At 40.0% G+C, this 20,865-nt stretch overlaps 1 protein-coding gene across 3 annotated transcripts in view; it reads left to right on the forward strand.

The window, feature by feature from the left end:
* THSD7B (thrombospondin type 1 domain containing 7B) overlaps positions 1–20,865 on the forward strand; it is a 296,770-nt gene that overhangs the window by 194,639 nt on the left and 81,266 nt on the right. For all 3 annotated transcript variants that reach the window (XR_012056843.1, XM_030278109.4, XM_072931724.1), the window contains exons 14-15: positions 6,239–6,433; positions 10,512–10,775. Coding sequence is in view for 2 of the 3 variants with exons in the window: in XM_030278109.4 (XP_030133969.4) it covers positions 6,239–6,433; positions 10,512–10,775 (459 nt within the window). In the remaining variant the exon portion in view is untranslated. The remainder of the gene's footprint in view (positions 1–6,238; positions 6,434–10,511; positions 10,776–20,865) is intronic.

A 20,865-nucleotide genomic window follows, 5' to 3' on the forward strand; every position in this document is an offset into this window, starting at 1 on the left:
ATCTCAATGCATGTATTTATTGCAGGATGGCTTAGTCTTATTTTCAAGTTGTGCAATAAATAATTCATCTTAAATATAACTTGATGATAGGTGCTACAAAGAAATTGAACTCGAGTAATTTTGGTAATTGTGGGCCACAGAAGGAGGAAAAAAATTAACATGTTTTTGTATTTTATGTTCTCTGAAAGGAGCATAATTTCTATCATTAATCATCTAATGCACTTCCATTGATTTTCTTTTTAATAGAAAATGAAAGTAAAAGCAATTCAAAACCTATAATAATGTTTGGGAAAAATTGTGAAAGATTCTTTAGACTGATTGCATAATGTAGAAGCACTGAGATTGCAGCTATTCTCTGGACAAAGTAAATTTGAAACATTAAAAACTCATATTATTTTGCCTTCCTGGCCAGGCAGAGTATAAACCACTTAGAATACGAAAACACTTGTATAAAAATAGTGCCCAACATTAATATATCAATCCTGTGTTCTGCCTTCAGTGTGTGGGTGGGAGGAGGAATGGGCTTTACAGCAATGGAAAAGTTCTCTCCTGCTCCTCCTCTAACAGTGGGTAGTTGTGGTTCACAGATGAGGAGTCACAGCTTGGCAAGACTGACATGTGCAGCTCAGCTCTTACAGCAGTTCAGATCCTGTATTCCAAACCAAATAATTGACTGCCTCATCCATGAATATCAAATTAAAATTGCACTCTGAGGAGTTATTTTAGATGGAGGAGAGGTGAGCCCAGGTGAAGGCATTGAATGGTGCTGGAGGTGCCCTCCCACCTTGCTGGCCCTCAGCTGGAGCTGCATTTCTTTCTGAGGCTTCTGTGCCTACATCAACCCCACGCACGCCTTACTGTGGAAAGGCTGCAGAGAGAAGCCAGCCTAAAGACAGCTACAGCATGGGCCTCTAGCTTGAGAAGGATCTTCACAGTTTTGCATGTTGTTTTTCCCTCCCTTCTAATTCTATCCCAAACTTCTCCCCTTTCCCATTACAATCTCTTCTCCATGCTAATGCTCTGCACCTGACTTTTCTGCCCATTTCTTCCCTGACCCCTTCTCGTGCAAACCATTTCAGTTGCTTTACTTTATCTTTCAGTTGGTATTTACCATCTTAATTGCATCTCAAGCTCATCTCGGGCTCCCCTTGTTTGTTTATAGAGCCTGTTGGTTGGATCTTTGTTTATTCAGCGCTCTGTTTGCGTGGTGGCATTTGTCAGCCCTTTAGCACTTCTGTCAATATCATTAATAATTACAGAATGGGAAACTGGTGACCTCAGAGACAGTTTTCCTGCTGAATAACTAGTTGTCTCAGCTCTTCCTCAGTTATTTGTACGAGATTTGTGTCTGTGATGTCCTTCCTTGCATCATTTGTTCTTTTCCTCAGACTTACTTGTAATGGTTATCTGATGGTGTGTTTCTGTAAGTCCAGACTTTGGACACACTTCATGGCAGGGAGTGCTGCCATCCAAGGAGGCTGCCACGGGCATGGAGTTAAATCTATAATTATGTCCTTATAGAATCAGGCCTTTAAACTTCAATCTGAGTCTCAGCAGAGCCTTATGTCTTCTATTATGTCTGCTTCTGGCCTGCTATAATTAGGGGTTGCATTAACATACCAATAATAGTGTAAATGTTCCACCTGGGATTCTGAAGAAACTTGTTATAAGTATGAAGGAGCATCAATATAGAAAATAAATGAGATCATCATGAGTTATGGGACTATACGTAGAGTGAGCAAGTCTTGACCCTCATAGTATTTTATTCTCTAATTTTCTAATTTATTATCCCTTAACTTCTTTTTCACTTACCAGTAGTGATACGTGTAAGCAATGATGTGTTATCTCATTACAATGAGGGATACCAAGAATAATTATACAACAGAAGTGAGGATTTTTCTGAACAAGAGGGTAAACAGCCATATTAAAATAATTGCTTTGACTTTACATGCTGGCTTTAACTTTTCAACAATTCTTAGAATTTGAAGACAGGGAATATTATGACCTTATTTTGCCCACACCTCTTGGCATTAAAGCTCTTGTCTAGCCATATAGCTCATCCTGTTGTTCCTGTACTAATTCCAGTAATTTCATTTGCACTACTGCATAGCTTTAGTTTTAGTGTTTGGCCTGAGTGTACCTTCCTGGAATTATCAGTCATGGTTTTCAGATGTTCTAATGACATTTAATTCCAGAGTTTTGAAAATACTAATTTACTTTTCTCAAATTGAAAGTGCCATGGTACAATATAATTCTACTGGTTCATAGTTGATACTCTCAGTCTTTGGCTTTTTACCCTTTGGAATCTGTTAGAATGCATTTTTAAAGGAGAATTGATTGTAACTTCGGTAAATGAATATGATTACAGAGGTTGTCTGTAATTGGATTTTTACTTAAGAGGAATTAAATTTATGTTATGTTTCCCTATTGGAGGCAATGCTGTGCCTGTACCATTTCATTCTCAATACAATTCCTTTTATTAGGATCATGTCCAATGCTCTTAAGTCAGGCATGATCACCTGAGTCCCCTCAGCTTGATGCTGACACCCTGCTTTGGTGATAACATAACATCATCCAAGGATTCCTTCAGTGCCTCTGCAATCTGACAGTGTACAAACATTTGATTTCACCATCTAAAAGTTTATAGGAGAAGTGTCTGTTATTTACTTTCAATTTAGGAGCAATGTAGTTACAGAATGTAGCTCCCATATGCTTGTGTGTGCCATATGTTGAGATGCTGGCACACAGACACGCGCTTGTGGGTGGGAAAGCAAAGGCAGAAGACAGAGACTGTCACACTGAATATCCCCTTAGCAGTCCTTGCTCAGTCTCCTGGCAGAGCCCTGTGGCAGCAGAAAGGGAAATTTGCTCCCCAAGCTCTACATTTAACACTTGATTTAAGCCTTGAAGCAAAGCAGTTGCATCTGCAGCTATTTTCATTGCTCATATTAATTGCTATGTTGTGTTGGCACCTTCACAGGTGCATCCACACAGTGTGCTAAACAATTTCAGCCCTTTCCTGAAAAAAAAAGTTATTTTCTTAAACCTTTTAAACCTGGCTACTTTTCAGTTTAATTCACAATCTCATGTTTATCATTACAAGAGAAAGCATTTTGGTGTTTTTTTGTGGTTTTTTTTGTTTTTGTTTGTTTGGGGTTTTTTTTGTTTGTTTTTTTTTGTGACAGCAGTTCTTTTTCTATCAGTGGAATTGCATTAAAATGTCATGCCATAGTTTGGCCCCAAGTGTTTAATTCCAGTTTGATGGGGTTGACTGCTGGTTCAAGAGGAAATCCTACATTTCCTCTCTTTGTGGGAATCACTGTTATAATTTGAAAACCTTTATTTGGAAGTGTCCGATTATTAGCTGTTTTAGTCATATGTTTGTGTCCATTTTAAATGCTGCAGAGATGGAAGAAATCACACATTATGCCTAGGAGGGATTTGTTACTCTGATTTTTTTTTCTCAGTGCAGAGGACTGCAAATGGACTGCGTTTGCTCTCTGGAGGTATCCCACTTGAAAAAAAAACAAAAGAAATGTTGACATAACAGAAATAGCTTTGCGGTATGAGTTTATTTAAAACCATTGTGACAGAACTGAGGATTAAGGGGAAATATTTTTTATGCAGCATAAACCACATATGAGCCAAACCAATCAGTAGTTTGAAACCACTGAGGATAAATAATTTTACTTTCCTGAAGGTTCACTGAAAACAAATTTCTCTCATTTTCTTTTCAGAAGTGCCTGTATATGAAAATATTTTTCTCTTAGAAGTTAAAACTAAGTAAACTGAGAGGTTTGCAGGAAGGAGAAATGAGGGGATTGGTTCCTGACAGAACCACTGGAGTTGAGTTCATCATCTCTGCTGCTTTCTGCCTGCCCCTTCCCAGTCTGTTCAGATGCCCTAATGGGCTTTTGCTTTATAATTTTGTTTATTTTAGCAGTTCATGCAGCTCATCTCAAGCCAGGTTTTAAGTGTAGCCAGAGTCACAGGAGTTATGTCTGTTATCAGAGTTTACATTAAATATTCTTTTCAGCCCCTTCTTGTCTCCATGCTTATACAATATCTAATCCACTTTATTATTTGTTATTTTAATTCAACTTTCATCTCTCATGTTTCCATTGTCAGTAATTTCTTTAAGCTCCATAATCTCTGTCAAATATTTTCCCTGATTTCATATGTCCATATATATATATAAATATATATATATGCATCTATTTTAGCATCCAAATAGGCTCAGTGAACTTGGTGAATTCTTTCTATGCTTAAAATTGTGGCCATTTGTGCAGAAGCTGGGGGGGTTAGACAATAACTGATCACAGCAGTGTGATGGGGTGTCTGCTTAGACATTGATACCCAGAGCTTCCACCACTTGTGCTGACATCATTGATAGTGTCAGGAATGAGCTGTGCTTTTCTGCCAGCTCCCAGTGAGCATTGCAGTGGGTGGTTTGCTCTGGAATCCCAATTCCTGCTGTGTGGGGCTGGCGCTGGAGGTGATGTTCATGTCCTGCCATCTCCAGTGCTGAGGAGATGCTCTGCATCCCCTTGGCCACACCTCATGTGGTCACAGCTGTGTGGCCAAGCCTGGGGTGTCCTTGCTGGAGGTAATGAGGCTGCACAGACCTTGGGCACCAGAGTCTCTGAGTTGTTTAACCTTCCCAAACAGGGCAATCACGCCGTGTCCCCATGCAGGGCTGTGACCTCTGTCCCGTAATGAGGAGGGGAGGGCTCACAGCTGGACTTGGGAGCTAGGAAGGGTCACAGGAATGGAAGTGAAAGGCGAGGATCAGCAATTTAGAGGGGTTATTAATATGCTGATTTGCTGTCACTTGAGTCTAAAGAGACGTTTAACAATTGCTTGCCTTTTGCATGCTTTTCAAAATGCTGATTTTTTCCATAGAATCTAATTACATTTTAATAAGATGTTTTTTTTTTTTATTTCCAGGTGATTGCTAACCCATTCCTTTCTCCCATACAGTGCTGTAGTTAAAAGCCAGAAAATCATGTGTATTCATTGCAGAGTTACACCCCAGTAAATCCTTTAACTGTAAGAAAACAGAGTTCTTTTTACCTTTCTTTTCATGCACTCTTACTCACATTAAATGCTGGCAACAAGGAAAATATATGCAGCCTCAAAAACCTGAATTATTTAGCAATTGTCATAAAATAATATCACAGGTTGTTAAAGTTAAATATTAAAATCTGTATTAAATAACTTCATCTTCAGTAGCTTTATGATACAATGTGTGGACTTGCCTAGAATCAGGGAACCCAACTTGACTAAAATCTCATGGCCAAATTCAGTTCATTACTCTGTCCCTGAGTTTATTACCTTAATCAAGTCATGACCTGCCTTTGCTTTGTTTAACCTATGCTGAATGATATAAATAGCCTATAATCTTGGAGGTTTTATAAGAATTAATTTTTATTAATGAAATGAAAGACCCCACGATGTGAAGACTATTTTTATTTATTGTAATTACTTACTGTATTAATTCACTGAATTTAACAAGTTTTATCCTAGGCTTCCTGTGACTCAGATTCATACATTAAATACTTTTGTTCTTTGTCATGTCTATACAGTACCAATATCCACCATGAAAAATTAATTATTAGTTCTAAAAAAGAACAACAGACAAAGTGTGAGAGTATAAGAGGTATCACAATATTTAATGGGCTCAATGTGGAGGGGCCAAACCTGGTACTTACACCGTGCTGAAATAAGCATTTAGCTGCAGCATGTGCTCAGCCATTCCCTTCATCTGAAATATGGAAAAAATGATGGTTTTGGAAAAAGAAGCTTTCTTTTATAGTTTTCAGGGGCGGTTTTTTTTTTTTTTTTACCCCTTTAAAGCAGTTTCAATTCCATGAGTAGCAATCCTAGCATCAACCAAGTATGTTTTCTGGCACATGACCACAGTATTACCAATTTCTTGCTTAGTTGTACAATGTACCATTGGTTAAAGTGTCCCTAAAACCTTCAAAATGACTGCTTCCTTGAAAACATTTGGTTTATATCATCATCTAGATAACACACCGGTCAAATAAGAACATGTCTTTATGGTTTTGTGAAGCTTCACTGAGTGACACATGAACAGTGCCCTAAAACCAAATCAGCTTTATCCTGTTAATCCAGGGGAGAGAATCTCACACAGAACACCAGGACTGACTGTCCAGAGTGTAATACTGTATATATATATATGAGAACATAAGTATTTCTGTCCCCTTGCTTGCAGCTGTGACGTGCCTGTCGGAGCAGGGGGGCTCTGCCACCGTTGGGGACTGTTTGCAGTGGGCAGGAGCAATGCCAGCCCTCGTCCAGGAGTGCCTAATTCCCTGCAAGGATGACTGCACTTTCACCCCCTGGTCTAAATTCACAGCCTGCTCCTCTGACTGTGACACAACCAGGAGCAGGAGGCGGTCACTCACAGGTACAATCTTTTACAATATTTGTCTGGTTGGGAATAATGCCTCTGGAGTGTTGGAGTGGTGGGAAAATCCAGACAGAACATTCTTAATGGGTTTTTCATCTGGCACTGATCATTGCCAGCCTCATACACATTCCAGTACAGGAGCAGTGCAGAAAAACTCGCTGGTTTTAGATGTAAAGCAAATGAAACAGTGACCAGGCTTCGTGCAAGTTTATCTGACCTGTTGATCTGGGAAGCATGCAGAAAATACATATAACAGTACAAATCAGTGTGATTTTCTAGAGGAAGTTTCAAACCAAGAGTTTTGTGCTCAGCAGTATGCCCCAGTTCAACAGGGCAAATGAATACCGTGAATAAAGAAAACCCAGTACCATTAGAGCAGCTTTGTTTGATCTTTTACATGTATTCATTATACTCACCAGTTCAAACCATTTGATGGATCAGTCTTCCATACTTGCTGTCAAGGTTAGTTATTATGTTATTTGAATGCTGACTAAACTGAAAAGCTTTAAAACTCCTTGACGTGAATAGTTTGGAACTGCATGTTTTGCTGGGAGTTGTCTTCCCCCACGTGCATAGTTAAATAAAAATGAATTATACTGTGCTTACATGGTTTACAAGAAATTTGCTGTTATTGTTCTTCTCAACACTCACTTCTTTTCATGTTTCTGTGTTGTGTTTGAGAGCTAATATGTACCTGGCTTGAGTTTGCTCCTTTAATAGAGATGAAGCTTCAAAGATTTTGACTGTGGAGTAGAGTGCTAAAATTGCTGTAAGAATATCTGCTGAGATAAAAGCTGGGACCTGAAGGGCAGCAAAATGTGGTGGCCACCACTGCTCCTTCCTCCTAGACTCACTCATTTGTCCTTGGTTGCATGGCTGTCTTCTTACTCCATTTATTACTGCTGGAATGTTCTCTGTGTTTTACTAACTAACAATTACAGCATACATTTATACTGGTTTCAAGCTGCCATTCGTCAGCGTGGCTCATTAAAGGATAAAGATTTCTTTTTCACATTAAACCCCAGTATTATACAATGCTCTGTAGTTTCTGGCAAAGAGCATATTCTGAAGTGTTCTCTATACCAGTGCCTGTATGTTTGTAATAGGAGAAATGCTTGATCCCCAGCAAAATAATAGGTGCCTGATCTTATAAAAAATATGTAAAAAATAATGAATAATTACTTACAGGTAGTTCTAAATATGATTTTTCTTTATGAGCACTGTGCAAGGTACTAAACAGCCCTACCTATCTCCTTTTAAAATCTGTTCTATATCAGATGGAGATCTGTTCAAGTAAGTGGACCAAAAATGGTTTGTAATGCCCATGTTCTGTTGGTTTGTCTCCTTTCCTGCACTGCACTTGTGACCAGCCACCACCAGTCTCTCCCATCTGACCTTGCTGGGTTCCTTTTTCCTGCCAGGATGGAGCTCGTGGTCTCAGCCCCTGGCCAGTGAAGGTGTCCTGAAAAGCAAGTGGTGAACGTGTAGTGAGTGTCCCAAGTGGGGATGTGACAATGCCCCAGAGAGCAGCAAGGGACATCCAAATCAGACACTGGCTTTGGTTTGGCCCCCTTTCAAAAGGAGAACTCAGTGAGACAGGTGCCACCTTGTATTTGCATTAAAAAAAGAGGTAGAAAAAAGTCTTGAAAAAATCTTGTCCACAGGAACTCGATCCAAATATTTAAGGAAAATACTATTTTCAAAAGTATTTTGTGATGTTAAGAGTCCTTTACCCATTTGCATTTCACCTCTCTGTAAGTGTACATGAATTGTACATCTTGTTCATCAACTGCATGTGTCTATGCTCAAGTGAATGCTTTGGCTCCTTTTAAGAGTTCATTGATAATGTAATTTAGTGGAAATCTTCTAATGTTTGCTAAGTATTTACTTGCCCTCCATTCAATTTTTAATAGTATAATTCATTTTACTTTGTAATTCATCATTTATTCAACATATAAAATTAGTAATTACTTAAGTGAAAAACTTATTACAGAACATATCAAAATTCAAAGTCATTATAATGAAAACACAATTTTTAGGTGAGTCTTCAGTTAATTAATACAGTCAGTTAATTCTCTGCATTATGGATACAAAGCACTTTCTGTATTTTTAATGTTTCCTATAATTTTTATGTACAGTATGCACTACCTGATAATATTTAATATATGTAATGTTTGTTAGTATTCAGAAATGTAATTTAAAAAGAAAATTCTATTTAATTAATGGGTTTATGTCCTTAAAAAATTTTGGAGATGGTATTTTTAGCAGCAATCTTTAAAACAGTCTGTAAAGATGATAATATCACTACCACTAATTCTAAAAATATTTCTATGTGAAGAGTATGGGATCAATGTCACTTTTCCCCTTAAAATAGGGCTTTGATAACAACTTTATTTATTTAAGGGGAAGATTCCAACAAAGCAGATGGCAGGGCTAGTTGGAAAAAAAGCCAGTCACATGAGATTATTAACATCCTTACCCCTCAGTGTGTTGTGCTTTGTGTTGTGATGGCAAAACATGGGCAAATCCCAAATTCACATGTTTAGCAATAGAATGCAGAACATACAACTGAACATTCAGAGTTTGTGGCTTCTCAAACAGAAAAAGCTGGAAATGCCATTAGAGACACCTAGTTAAAGTCTCTTAAGAGACTTTCCTTGAAGTATGGGGAGTTGTACCTACATTTCCTCATAAATATATATATTAAAATGTAATCATAAGTTTATCTACCAAACTATAAAGATGCTGATTGATTTTTTTTTTTTTTTTTGGCATCATTTTATGCTGGCAAATTCTTCATTCCCCAGAACTCTGGCAATACTATTTTGAAAGAGCTGGGGCTTGAAGGATGGTGATATTAAGGGTCTACAGTCAGGGGTCTTTCCTTTGGTACATATTTGTGTGGAAACAGGCATTGATGAGACCCAGCTTGTCTGTGGTGAAATGGCTCTTGTTTCCACACTGAAAAGGGAGTTGTTGAGTTATACAACTTATCTTTTGGTTTTAGTATCTTATTTGTTTGCAATGAAGAGAAAACATTTCTTCTGGGATCAAAGCTTTAAAAACCTTCTGCAAAAGTGTTTTTAGTGCATCCAAGATTCCCAAGGAATATTTTGAGGATGGCACACAGATGCAGGTTGTTGCTGAAGATGAATTCTCCCTTCTGTGCAGATGGCAAATGCAAAGACATTCCTGAGCTCAGTCAGCATCAAGATTGTCCCACAGCACACTGGCTGACCTGTGCCAAGAAAAGCATTGATTTTTATCTTCAGAGGCTGTGTACAGACATTTGTTCCCTTGAACAGTTGTAGGGATGCAGGAAGCTTGACCTCTCTTTTTTGCATTATTTCTTCTTGTACTGGGGAACCCTTCTCATGGCTTGAAGTCCTGCAGGAGGAGGGCATGGAGAGTGCAATTGCAGAGTTGTACTATGGGTTTATTTGGGTGCTTCTGCTGCTTCCTAAAACTACTGAAAGCCTTCTTTTAAAACCTGTTGAAGGAGCAGAGCAAAGGAAAACATAAAAGCAAACACAACCATTGAAATGCTTTCCAGCGCTAATAATTTACCGAGGATTATCTTCTTCTGTTTTCTTCAAAGCATGGTTTGTGTGCACAGCTCATCTTTAGCTAATTTGTAAAGAAATCTCAAAGAAGTTGTAGCTAATTTAGGGTCCTCCGGAAGTTGTCCTGGCAACCATTGATTGTGAACAAATAGAAACAAAACAATCAATTTTTTTTTCCATCAGATAATTAGGGGAAAATGATATTATATGAAATTACAAAGCAGTTTCTGGGCAGAGCATTTCTAGAGTAAGACTGTGTATTTTACTCCTTGATCTACCCATCAGAACAGTATTTCCAAGTTCTCTGGTTGCCCCTGGAGATAAGTACGTTGTCCTTGCATGCCACAGTGCTGGCAGCAGCTAATAGATGCTTCAGAAACATCCCTGAATATTAACATTCAGATTGTCTTGGTTCTAAAGTGTTGAATTCATGCAAGTATAAATAATATGACGTGTTGTTATCAAGAGTAGCAGATGTTGAGCTAACACACCGATTTCTGTGGTTGGAACAGGGCGAAGCAGAAAGCGAGACAAATGCCAGAACACGGAAGTTTATCCCCAAGTTGAGACAGAGCCGTGCCCCTGCGAGGCCTTCACCTCCCAGCCCCATGGAAATTGGTCTGACTGCATCCTCAGGGGGGCTCCATCCGAGCTGCAGCCGGGAATGCCGGCCCGGGCAGGGGCCAGGGAGTGTGGCCAGGGCGTGCGGCTGCGAGCCATCGCCTGCTACGACAGCGCCGGCACACTGGTCGAGCCATCTCGCTGTAGCACTTCGGGTAAGGAGGTGTAGAACAGCCCTCAACACGTGTGAATGGCACTCCATGGCTCACTGTGGAGCTTATCCGAGGTGTGTGCTTGCTGGAATAGCTCTCACAAGTTTGCCCTGGGTGTTGGACACAGTTCTTTGAATATCTTCTTATTGTGTGTTAATACACTGAGGATTTCCTCAGTGTAGGGGTCTGCTGGCACTTTTGTAATGGACATTGTGCTTCATAAAGCACAAGAAAACTAAAGCTGGCTACAGTGCCAGAATACCAGAGACATTTCTTTTAATTCCTTGAAAATCCCATAAAAGTATAAGCTTTGGAGGAGGTGTATTTATTTCAATCAGCATTTTGTTTGAAGGTATCTCCTACTTCTGCTTTTACTTGTTTAGAAATTTTTATTCCCTTTCACTAAGTTTGGAGGTTTGCATTGTTGTTTTCAATGAAGGAATTTGCAGTTTTCTAGAGATAATTATATTTAATTCCAAAATGCCTGTGATGTCACCTGCTGTCCCTCGTGCCAGGCACACATGGCTTCAGCAGCCAGTGGTCTCCTTGCAATTATGTGCCTGTGTTAACCTCAAATTCACAGAGTGTATTTTCATGTCCCTGCTTCCTGGGGTGCTGTCCACTTACATTTCTTGTATAATCAAGTAGCCTCTATCAGAAAGAAGGCAGAGTTAAAATCAGGGAGAGCAGGGTGTGTCATTCCATTTGGCTGTTCTTTCTCTATTTCCATGATATGGAATTCATTGAATGGTTTAAGTTGGAAGTGACCTTAAATATCATCTCACCTCAGTTCCCTTCCACTATCCCAGGCTGCTCCAAGCCCCATCCAACCTGGCCTTGGACACTTCCAGGGATGGGGCAGCCGCAACTTCTCTGAGAAACCTGTGCTAGAGCTTCACCACCCTCACAGTTAAGAATTTCTTTCTGGTATTGAATCTAACTCTGACCTCTGTGTGCTTGAAGTCATTCTCCCTTGCCCTATCACTTATTACAGACATAAGCCTTTATTTTAGGAGCAAAATCTCGAGCTAGGCTGCTCCCAAACCACTGCTGCTCTCTAACTTCCAGCCAAAAGTCCTGGGTCAGCATGGAGCAGGATGTAGCAGTTTGGAAGACTGTATGATAGGAGGGGGAGAAACGATGTCCCAGGAGGAGATTAAGTCATACAGTGGGCACCACGAGTGCTCCTGAGGGTATAAGGGAGCAGAGAAATCAGCTTTCTGGAGGGTCTTCATGATCAGCAGCCTGAGCTGTGTGTAATAAAAGGGAAAAAACCTACACCTTAATGAAGTGATTCAGTCCTGGAGTGCATCTGTTGATGGCTGTTCCAGCTGGCTGCACAGGTTCATAAAGCAGCTTTCCATGGTTTGTGTTTCAACAATGTGCTTTTGTACCAATTGATTATGCCTCTGTGGCCCATGAAGGAGGAGTAGTATACCTTTCCCCCACATTACCCTTTCTCCTGCAAAAACGGAGCTGCTGGGTTTTGGAAGGTGGGTTTGCCTGTGGCATGTCTTGCTCTTTTGAGAAACTCTGGGGGTTTGTCACTGTTAAAAAAGTGGAGGTTGTCTATGCGTGGGGCTTTTCTAAATAACCTTGAAGCCTGTTTTCTGTCAGTGATATTTATGTGGCATTTTTAATGGTCTGGCTTCTCTTAGGGAGGTAGTAGGGAGGGGTAGCTCCAGGGGAATATTGTTCACTTTCTTGTCCTCAGCTTTTTATGCGAGCAAAAATTATTGTGGCACTGCCCTGGCACAGGGCCCACGTCAGAGGCAGAGGGGTGGTCAGTGATTTTGGGCAGAAGTTCCACAGGCTCCACTTCCATCACCTGGGACCTGCTTTCCAGGGTTACATGAAGACAAGTCTGATATTTATGGTCTCTGGAGCTGGGAACTTTCAAAATGCACTTCTGAACACCTTATTGAATTAGTGATAGAAACAAATCATTATCCAATTAATAATAAGCAGAATACTTTTCAACCATAATGGAGAAGAGCAATTTACAGAAGCATGAAGAATTGCTAAGCCCTGAGAAATTATTCATGACAGTGGTTTTTTTAAGCAGCTCAGTTTGTCTTGCTCACCATTAGTATTAGGTGACCTTTTAACATTTGCTGGCTGGCCATGATTATTGCTAATTAATCCATTGTCCTATGTATTGAATGCCAATCACTGTGATATCTGGGCATTGTTCTTGTTTTATGAGGTGGGGATAAGCAGGTTCCTCTTTTACTCCTTTCAGGTCTTCTGAATTCTCTTTGTTTCCTGCTCTTTTCCTTCCTTTCCCTTGAACCAGAACAGAAGTGAAAAGTTGTAAGACTTAGACCTCAGTTCTTTGAGGGGTCCTTTTGAAGAACTGCAAAATGTAGAGAGATGTTGGGATGTAAATTTGGCCTCAAGAGTAGGAGTAAATTTGTCCAGAATTTGGTAAAGTCCTGAGTACATGGTGTAAGACAATAAAAACAGTGTAGAACAGAATATGTGTTTGTAGCTTTTCTGCAGAGCAAACTCTAGGCTTGTGCCTTCTTGCTGCAGTGATTTTCATTTTCCCTGACTGAAACCTTGTGAACTTGGACTCGAATAAAGTTTATTTCCCATGGTCAGTGTGACCTATTATGTGAGAGTATCAAAGTTGTCAAGTGAATGTATAGTTCACTTGAGTCTGGTGTAGAAATAAACTGCTCAGAAGGGCTCTGTTTCTGAGGCCCTGCTCTGACACTGACTTTTTGGCGTGATTCTGCATTTGCAGCTTGGAGGGCGAGGGGGGAACCTAAACAAAAACCCAATTCAGTTTGTTCATCTGTGTTACCTACAAGTTTAGACTCTAACTGTCCTAAGCCTATTATCTGCAAATATAGTAACCCTTTAAGTGTGCCTTCCCAACTGCAAATGAGTATTTTCTCCTCACTGGTGTAGCTACTGCAAGCAGAGTATCCCAAAGTTCAGAAAGAGTCAAGACAGAAGCATTCCAGCTGTTCCTTTTTGGGAATACTCTATCTTCCTGCGTGGGGTCTACAGTTTGTTCTGTCAGGATCTGAAGCTTGGCCTGGAGGGAGAGACCTCTGCCCTGACCCACCAGAGCTGAGCAAGCCTGGTGTCAACACTTTGGGTAAGCTGCAGTGGGCATGCTGATCACCACTGACTGATTTACCATCCTTACTGCTATTTAATTCTGTGTTAGCTTGTGGTCATTAGATATGACAAGCTTAAAAATACAAATCACAGGCTTTTCTGAATCTTACTCCTTTCTATGCCAAATGTTTTCTCCAGGAAAAAAGTACACTTTTTTTTTTTTTTTTTTTCATGTCTGGCTTTTGTGATAAACTGCTTTATTTTGGTGGTGTCACCTTTTTCCTTGATCACCCATTCAATAAGCTTGAGAAATGAGTGATCTGCATTTTCCAGTTGAGCTAGTGATTTTCTCCCAGGTTTGGTTCACCCTTTTTTTCTTCCATTAATTTGGAAATGCACCTGTGAAATCATGGATGGAGGTAACTGCCTCCTAACTACATTACAGAATTATAATTGGTAGTTTGCCTCAATTTTCCTTCCCATCAGAAGACTTCATATATTGTGTTTAGCTCACTCCTAGTTCAGAGGGTCTTCATTTTCTAACTGTGTCTGGAGCATCCTCTTTGGCTGTGAAATTGTCCTTTTAATTGCAGTTCATCCGCTTCTCAATCTGCCATCCGAGCTGCTCATACTATTTTTGAATTTCCATCTCCTTTGTTTTGAACGATTTCCCGTCATCCCTTTGCTTCCCTTTCTTGTGTGCAGTGCCAACAGGGTTTTTTTAATCTTAGAGGAACATAGGGTGCCTCATCTGTTCCAAATCAAAGCTGGAGATTTCTGTGCACTTGCATGGAGGTTCTGCTTTTCATCCGACGGGCAATTTATGGAAGGCAGGAGTTTATGAAGAGTGCTTATCCTATTCAAATTCTGCTGTGCTCACAACAACAGGAACCTGGAAAAAAAAGACACCACAGACAAATAGATCCTGGTTTTAAATCACACGGTGCTTAGCTGTGACCTGCACTCACCTTAAAAAGCTTTAATTATCTCTGAATTTATGAAGGGCACAGCAGGGATGCTCAAACACCTCCTTATTCAACAGTGCAGTGTCTCCTTCTATGAGCTCTAGTTGCTGGTGGACAAACTCATCCTAAAGTGAAAAGGCTGGGATTGACTCCCCCCATTTTAGGAGAAAATGAGCTCTTTTCAGGTAGTTTTTAACCCCTAGATTTTAATAAGCATTCTGCAAATTTGTATTTGTGTAGCTCAAAAAGCTACAGAGCCTAGTGGTTAAAGGAATATGAGTCAGGTCTGTCCTGATCTGAAAGCAAACTTGCTGCTCCTACAAGGTTTTGGGGAAAAAAAAAAAAAAAAAACAGGTTGAAAATGCAAGATTGAATAGATGCTTGTGTATTTTTGGAAGTGTATACATTTCAGTAATTACTGTGGTATACATTTTTGTATATCTAGTAAATTTCATTTTGAAGAGTGAAATTGTAGAAATCCCTGATTTTGAAAACCTTCAGAAATAGAAACTTTTCTAAACAGACGTTTCCCATGTTTTTGAAAATATTCCAAAGTTTAATTTCATTCTTAGTCTGAGTGACATTTTATATTGCAATTTCAGTTTCTAGTACAACCTGTTGATTTCAGAATCCAGCTAGGCTCTCTGTAATCACTTCCCAGAGATAATAAAGACATCCCTGTTTTATCAACACTGCAGCACAAATCCAAAACAAAGCCCCATACCAGAACTTGTGAAGAAAATTAACTCTACCCCAGCCAAAACTATCACAATCTCTCTCTGTGGCCTTCTTATTACATGACTGGATTTTATTAATGGCTGTATTGCTACTGTAGAGCTTTTCAAACACTGCTTGAGGAAGAAGTTTCAGATAAAAATTAACCTTATTTTCTGTCTATCCCATCCCCTGACATGGGAATTAAGTTTGGATCACAGGACTGTCCTGCCCTCAAGTCCCCACTTCAGGTCTCCTTGAAGCCACTGCCACCTTTGACTGTTTTCTACTCTCTCACAGCTAAATAGCTTCTAAATGTAGGTCTGAAATCCTGGCTGGGTTCTGCTCTGGACTCTCTCTGACATTCCTACATATCTCCTTGGGAGTGTGGTACACTTTTAATTGCAGCTGTGGCTGCCAGGGGAGCTGTAACACAGACACAGAGCCTGGGAAGGACCTGGCCTCCATTCCTCCATTTCTTGTTTGACTACAGCATTTTTACATATTGCTGCCATAACAGTGCTCAAAGAATGATGATTTATTCCTTATCTTTTCCTTTGTTTGTCTTGGGTTTTTTTTTTTTTGTTGTTTGTTTGTTTTTTTTTTTTTTTTCAAAATCTGTTCACCGTAAGAAAATTTGGCCATGGTTCTTCCTTTATGGATGTTAAAAGACTTATCAAATGAAGTTGGATCACAGGACAACTGTTCAGACATTGAGTTCTCTGTGTTTTCCTGGCAACAGAATCAAAGATAAACAGCCATCAAAAAAGTTATTTCTGAATGGGTCAAACTGGCTATCAAAGAAGCATATTTAAAGTAAGGTAAGACTTCCCCTGAGGCAGTAGTACACAGAAATGCACATTCTTCTAGGTCTTTATCTTCTAAGAGAAAGGAAGCATGCGTCTTAAGAAAAAATATTTAGAGACTTGGCTTTTGGAGTAGCATCCTCTGTAAGTGCTGCATTTAGTCAGAGTGATGTCTGTTGTTACTCTTGGCTCTAAATACACATCTTTATTGCTTATCTTCTTGCCCAAATTTCTTTTATGCTTTTTGCTGCATTCCATAAACTGACCCCTTTGAAGAGATGGCAGTGCAAGACTTTATGAAGGAATGACTTTTTACTGACCTCAAACAGACTTTCTCATGTTTGGCATTCACCATCAGCTGCCTCTTGCTGGACCACCCCTGCCCACCCTTGCTCATGTCCATCCCTTTTATTTCTGTTGTTAGGCTCAGAGGATCTTTTGTTTTGTAGTTTTTTTACAGCTTGATTAAAGTTCTTGCATGGGACTCAGGAATGTTTTTAGTGTAGAAATTGTAACTCAGTGTAGAAATAGTCCATGGGAGCTTTAGGAGGGCTGTGATAGCAGGTTAATGCACTGGCTGATCTTCTGCCCTGATTTCTGCAGCAGGCTGGGGAAAGAGAATTTCCTTGAAATGTGGCCCGTCTCTTTGGCCTTAATAACACATTTGTCACAAATACAGCCTGTTATGAGGCAAGGCTCTAATAAAATGTTACCATACAAAGATAGACTTAGAATTAACATTTTTCTCTCCCTACATGTCATTCCATTTAATATGCTATACTGGAAGTATGAAGAAATATTTAGCCCAATCCTGCTCATGAATTACATATTCTAGTCCTAAGACCTCTGTACTTCTACTGCTCATGGAGAGCTTCATCATCCCTCTGAGATGTGTGGCTGCACTGGGAAGTGACATGGTAGTAGTTCATAGGATTCCTCTCATGTCTTAAGTGGGGGTTTTTTCAGTGTTTTTTAACCTTTTTGCCTTTTATGCAGCTCTGATGAGCAGGAATTTCATGCAAATAAATGCATGACAATTTTTGAGTGGAGAGTGACAATTCCATATCTTTACCACTGCTGGGGAGCCCTTTGGCAGCTGGACATAGTAGGTTCTGTACTATAGGGGCATTAAAGGGTTAAATGTCTGATGCATTCTGAAGATTTTCAGAAGCAACTTAATTAAAATTAAACTTAAACTTCAGCTCAGTCTGTTCTAAGGATTATCCCTGTGATACTGATGAATAGTAGAGAATTTATCCTACTTTAGTCTGTTCGTGGGCCTGAAATACACTTTAATAGCTCTCTGTCCTCCAAGGTTTGCAAATGAGGATGGTGTAAATTAAATTACTGAGAGGCTGGTTTGCAAATCTTCGAATATCCCTCAGTGCAGACAGATATTCCCACTGTGAAATCTTGGCTCTCTCATTTGTATTTGGTAACATGGGGGAGTGACCACTAAAAATAGTGTTATTTAACAGAATTGCATTGCCTTCTGCTTCTGAATTCACTGAAGTCCTCCAGCACAGGAGATTGAACTGCTCAAAGTCACACTGCAGAATTGAAGCAAAAGTCCATCAGAAATTCAGTACATCAATACTCTGTGCTGGGGCCTGCTAGTGTCACAAAAACGTCCTGTTTCCCTCTCAAGGTTTTCCATCATATAAATGAGTCACTGCTCTCCCTGTGCCTGAGCTGTGGAGAACCAGGACTGTTCCCTCCTGCAAAATAGAGGTTTTGTCAGATGTTTTTTATAGTACAGCTTTATTCAAGGAGGTCAGATACTTCTGCAGCAAGGTGACCTCTAATAGGTGGAGTGAAACTCCTTATTCAAGCAGATGGGACCTGGCAACAACTACCTGGATTTTGGGAAAGCACTCATGGATCTTCCTGGTGCTGGTAACGGTTCGTGGCATCCCTAAACCAGCACCTCTGTAATTAAAGTGTGCAGCTGGGCTTCTCATTTAGTGTTGATGGGAGAAGGAATTGAGGCAGAGTGTTGATTTTAATGTATTGATTTGGGGTCACTGTGTCACTCACCTCCTGTGGCAGGGAGGGGTCACTGTCTCATTCACCTCCAGTGGCACTGGGAGGGGGCTGTGGAGGTCACAGCTGGCTCACAACCTTCCCCTGCCTTTCCAGTGCCTGTGTGTCCTGCTCGTGAACAGAGACCCTCGAGTTTGTAAATTAATGAACTAGGAATGTACATTTAAAGATAAATTTTTTTTTCATGCTGCTGTGAGCCCTCTTGATAATATTAATTGCACACTGATCTAATTAGTGTTCCTGTCTTCTGCAGAGTCATCTGCTGGTTTATTTTGTCTGAAATAAAAGCAATATTGTAATGCAGAATACATGCTAATTATCAGGATGCAGGGAGATGCATCAGCGTGTCCCATTCTGTCAAATAAAAGCCATAATGTTGTCCAAGGCAAGTTGTCTTGTTGTCAAGCAAATGAGGCTTGTCTGTGTCTTGGGGTCACAGCTTGGCAGCAGAAATGAGGTGGCATATTGTGTTGACAGTGCCCAATGTCATGGCTTCAGAAACTGGCAGAAAGATGCTCTCCACAGAAGGCCCCAAAGTCTGAAATTGAGTTTCTTAGTGTGCTCCAGCAGAGCCTGAAACCATTGACCTTCAGGACTGACATGATTTACTGAGGGGGGTAGATACTTGCAGTGACATTTGGTGGCAGCTTTCTCCCAGTGATGGACCCTTGACTCTGGAAGATTCTTCCTGCCTGGTCCAAATTGCCCAAGTCTGTATTGATCTTCAGAGCACTCTGCAGTGCACATCTATTTTCAGAGCTGCTGTGCCATCTGAGAGAAGTCAGGTGTAGGAGAAAAGGGAATTTGATGGTCTGTGCACAGTTTGGGTTCAGGCTTTAAAAAAGGTCTTGTTTTCTTGCATAAATCTAAAAAAATAATAATAGAAAATAAGCAGTTTGGGTATGTTTTAAAAACATGCTTGTACTATTAATTGAGTACCCCGGAAAAAAAATATGGTAAACAATCCATAATAAAATACAGTGGGCTGAGTCTTTTTCCTGATCTATAGAGGATTCCAACACTGCTAAGAAAAAAAGAAAGCTACTCTGTTTTATTTGAAGAAAACAGATGATTTTCCCAGTGGCAGAGTGATGAGCAAAGTATACAGAAAAACACAGCTGAGCTACTCCCCTAACTGCTATTGATCCCAGTGGATGTTTTTTTATTTGAGTAAGGACTTTGTTAAAATGTCAGAGCTCCCAAGCAGCCAGGCCAGCCCTTCACCATGGGAGAGCAGCCCTGGGAAGAGGGAGCATCATTCCCACAGTTGGTTTTGGAGCCTGGACAGACTTGTGCAGTGGATTTCTGCCCTCCTGCATCACATATTCCCTGTGAGATGAATGTACACTCTGAAGTTCTATTTATTTGCTCTATTTATTTGCACTCAGAAGGCAGCAGACGAGACTCCTTCTCTGGGAGAACTCTCAGCTTGTTCTGCAATCTGTTACAAGGAAAGGGCTAATTAATGAAGATTTCCTTATTTAGTTAAAAGATTAAATATATCAACTACCAGGGCTTGCATCTAATGCCAAGCTTGGAAGTTCTTTAAGGAAGAAAACTGTAATGCAGAATCAAAAGAAATTAGAAATCATAATGCAAAGTCAGCATCAACTCAACTGCCTCCTTGGGATTTATAGAGACTGTGAAATTGAGCAATAAAACCAACCTTTGGATGAATTTCAATAACAATAATGTTGAGTTAAACTTACCAGCCTTTTTTACAAGTCCTCTCTGGTCTATTTAGAATCTCTAATCAGTCTGCTATGAGATAACGTGAGCGTGTGCATCTTTTGTTGAGCAACTGGGAATGAATTAGCTAAGGATCCCCTATTTGAGCCTTGGAAAATATTTGATGTGGAAGTTATTTTTGCTGGGTTTTTTGGCTGTGCATTTACTGAATGTAAATTAGATTATCTCCTAAATTTCTCAGCAAACTAATAATGTGTAAAATCTCTCAAATCCTTGTGTACTGTAAAAAAAGAAGATTAAACATTTGTTCTGTGGCAAGATTAAATCCTTTTCAGCTGCAACTCAAGTTTTTAGCAACTTAAGTCTCCCAGACTCACTCTGCTTAGTTCCCTTCAGTTAATAATTTTCTCCCTTGAAGCAGGATTTAGATTTGGAGCGGGGATTATTTGGGATGAGGTGCTCCTCTTGCAGCTCACGAGCTTCTGGAGCTTTTGTTTGTGCCTTGTGGCCCATGGGCAGTGGCTGCCTTATTCTTGGCACACTGGGAAAGCCTCAGCCATAACTATGATCAGCTGGTGGAGTTTATTCTCTGAGCTGCAGTCTGTACTCCATGCTGAGTTTTAACCTGAGGTAAAACAAGAGATTTGCCTTGCAGGAGATCCCAGAGCTTCAACTGAGCAGAATTTGACCCACCAAATGATGTGGTCCACCAGGTCTCCTTGATAAAGTCTTTAGCTATTAGATTTTTAGCACTGCTTGGATTTACTGGTGTTATTTTGTGATATTTCATAGTCAGTAATCAAG

Source organism: Taeniopygia guttata, chromosome 7 (genome assembly GCF_048771995.1).
Source record: "Taeniopygia guttata chromosome 7, bTaeGut7.mat, whole genome shotgun sequence".
In the NCBI taxonomy this organism is placed as follows: Eukaryota; Metazoa; Chordata; class Aves; order Passeriformes; family Estrildidae; genus Taeniopygia; species Taeniopygia guttata.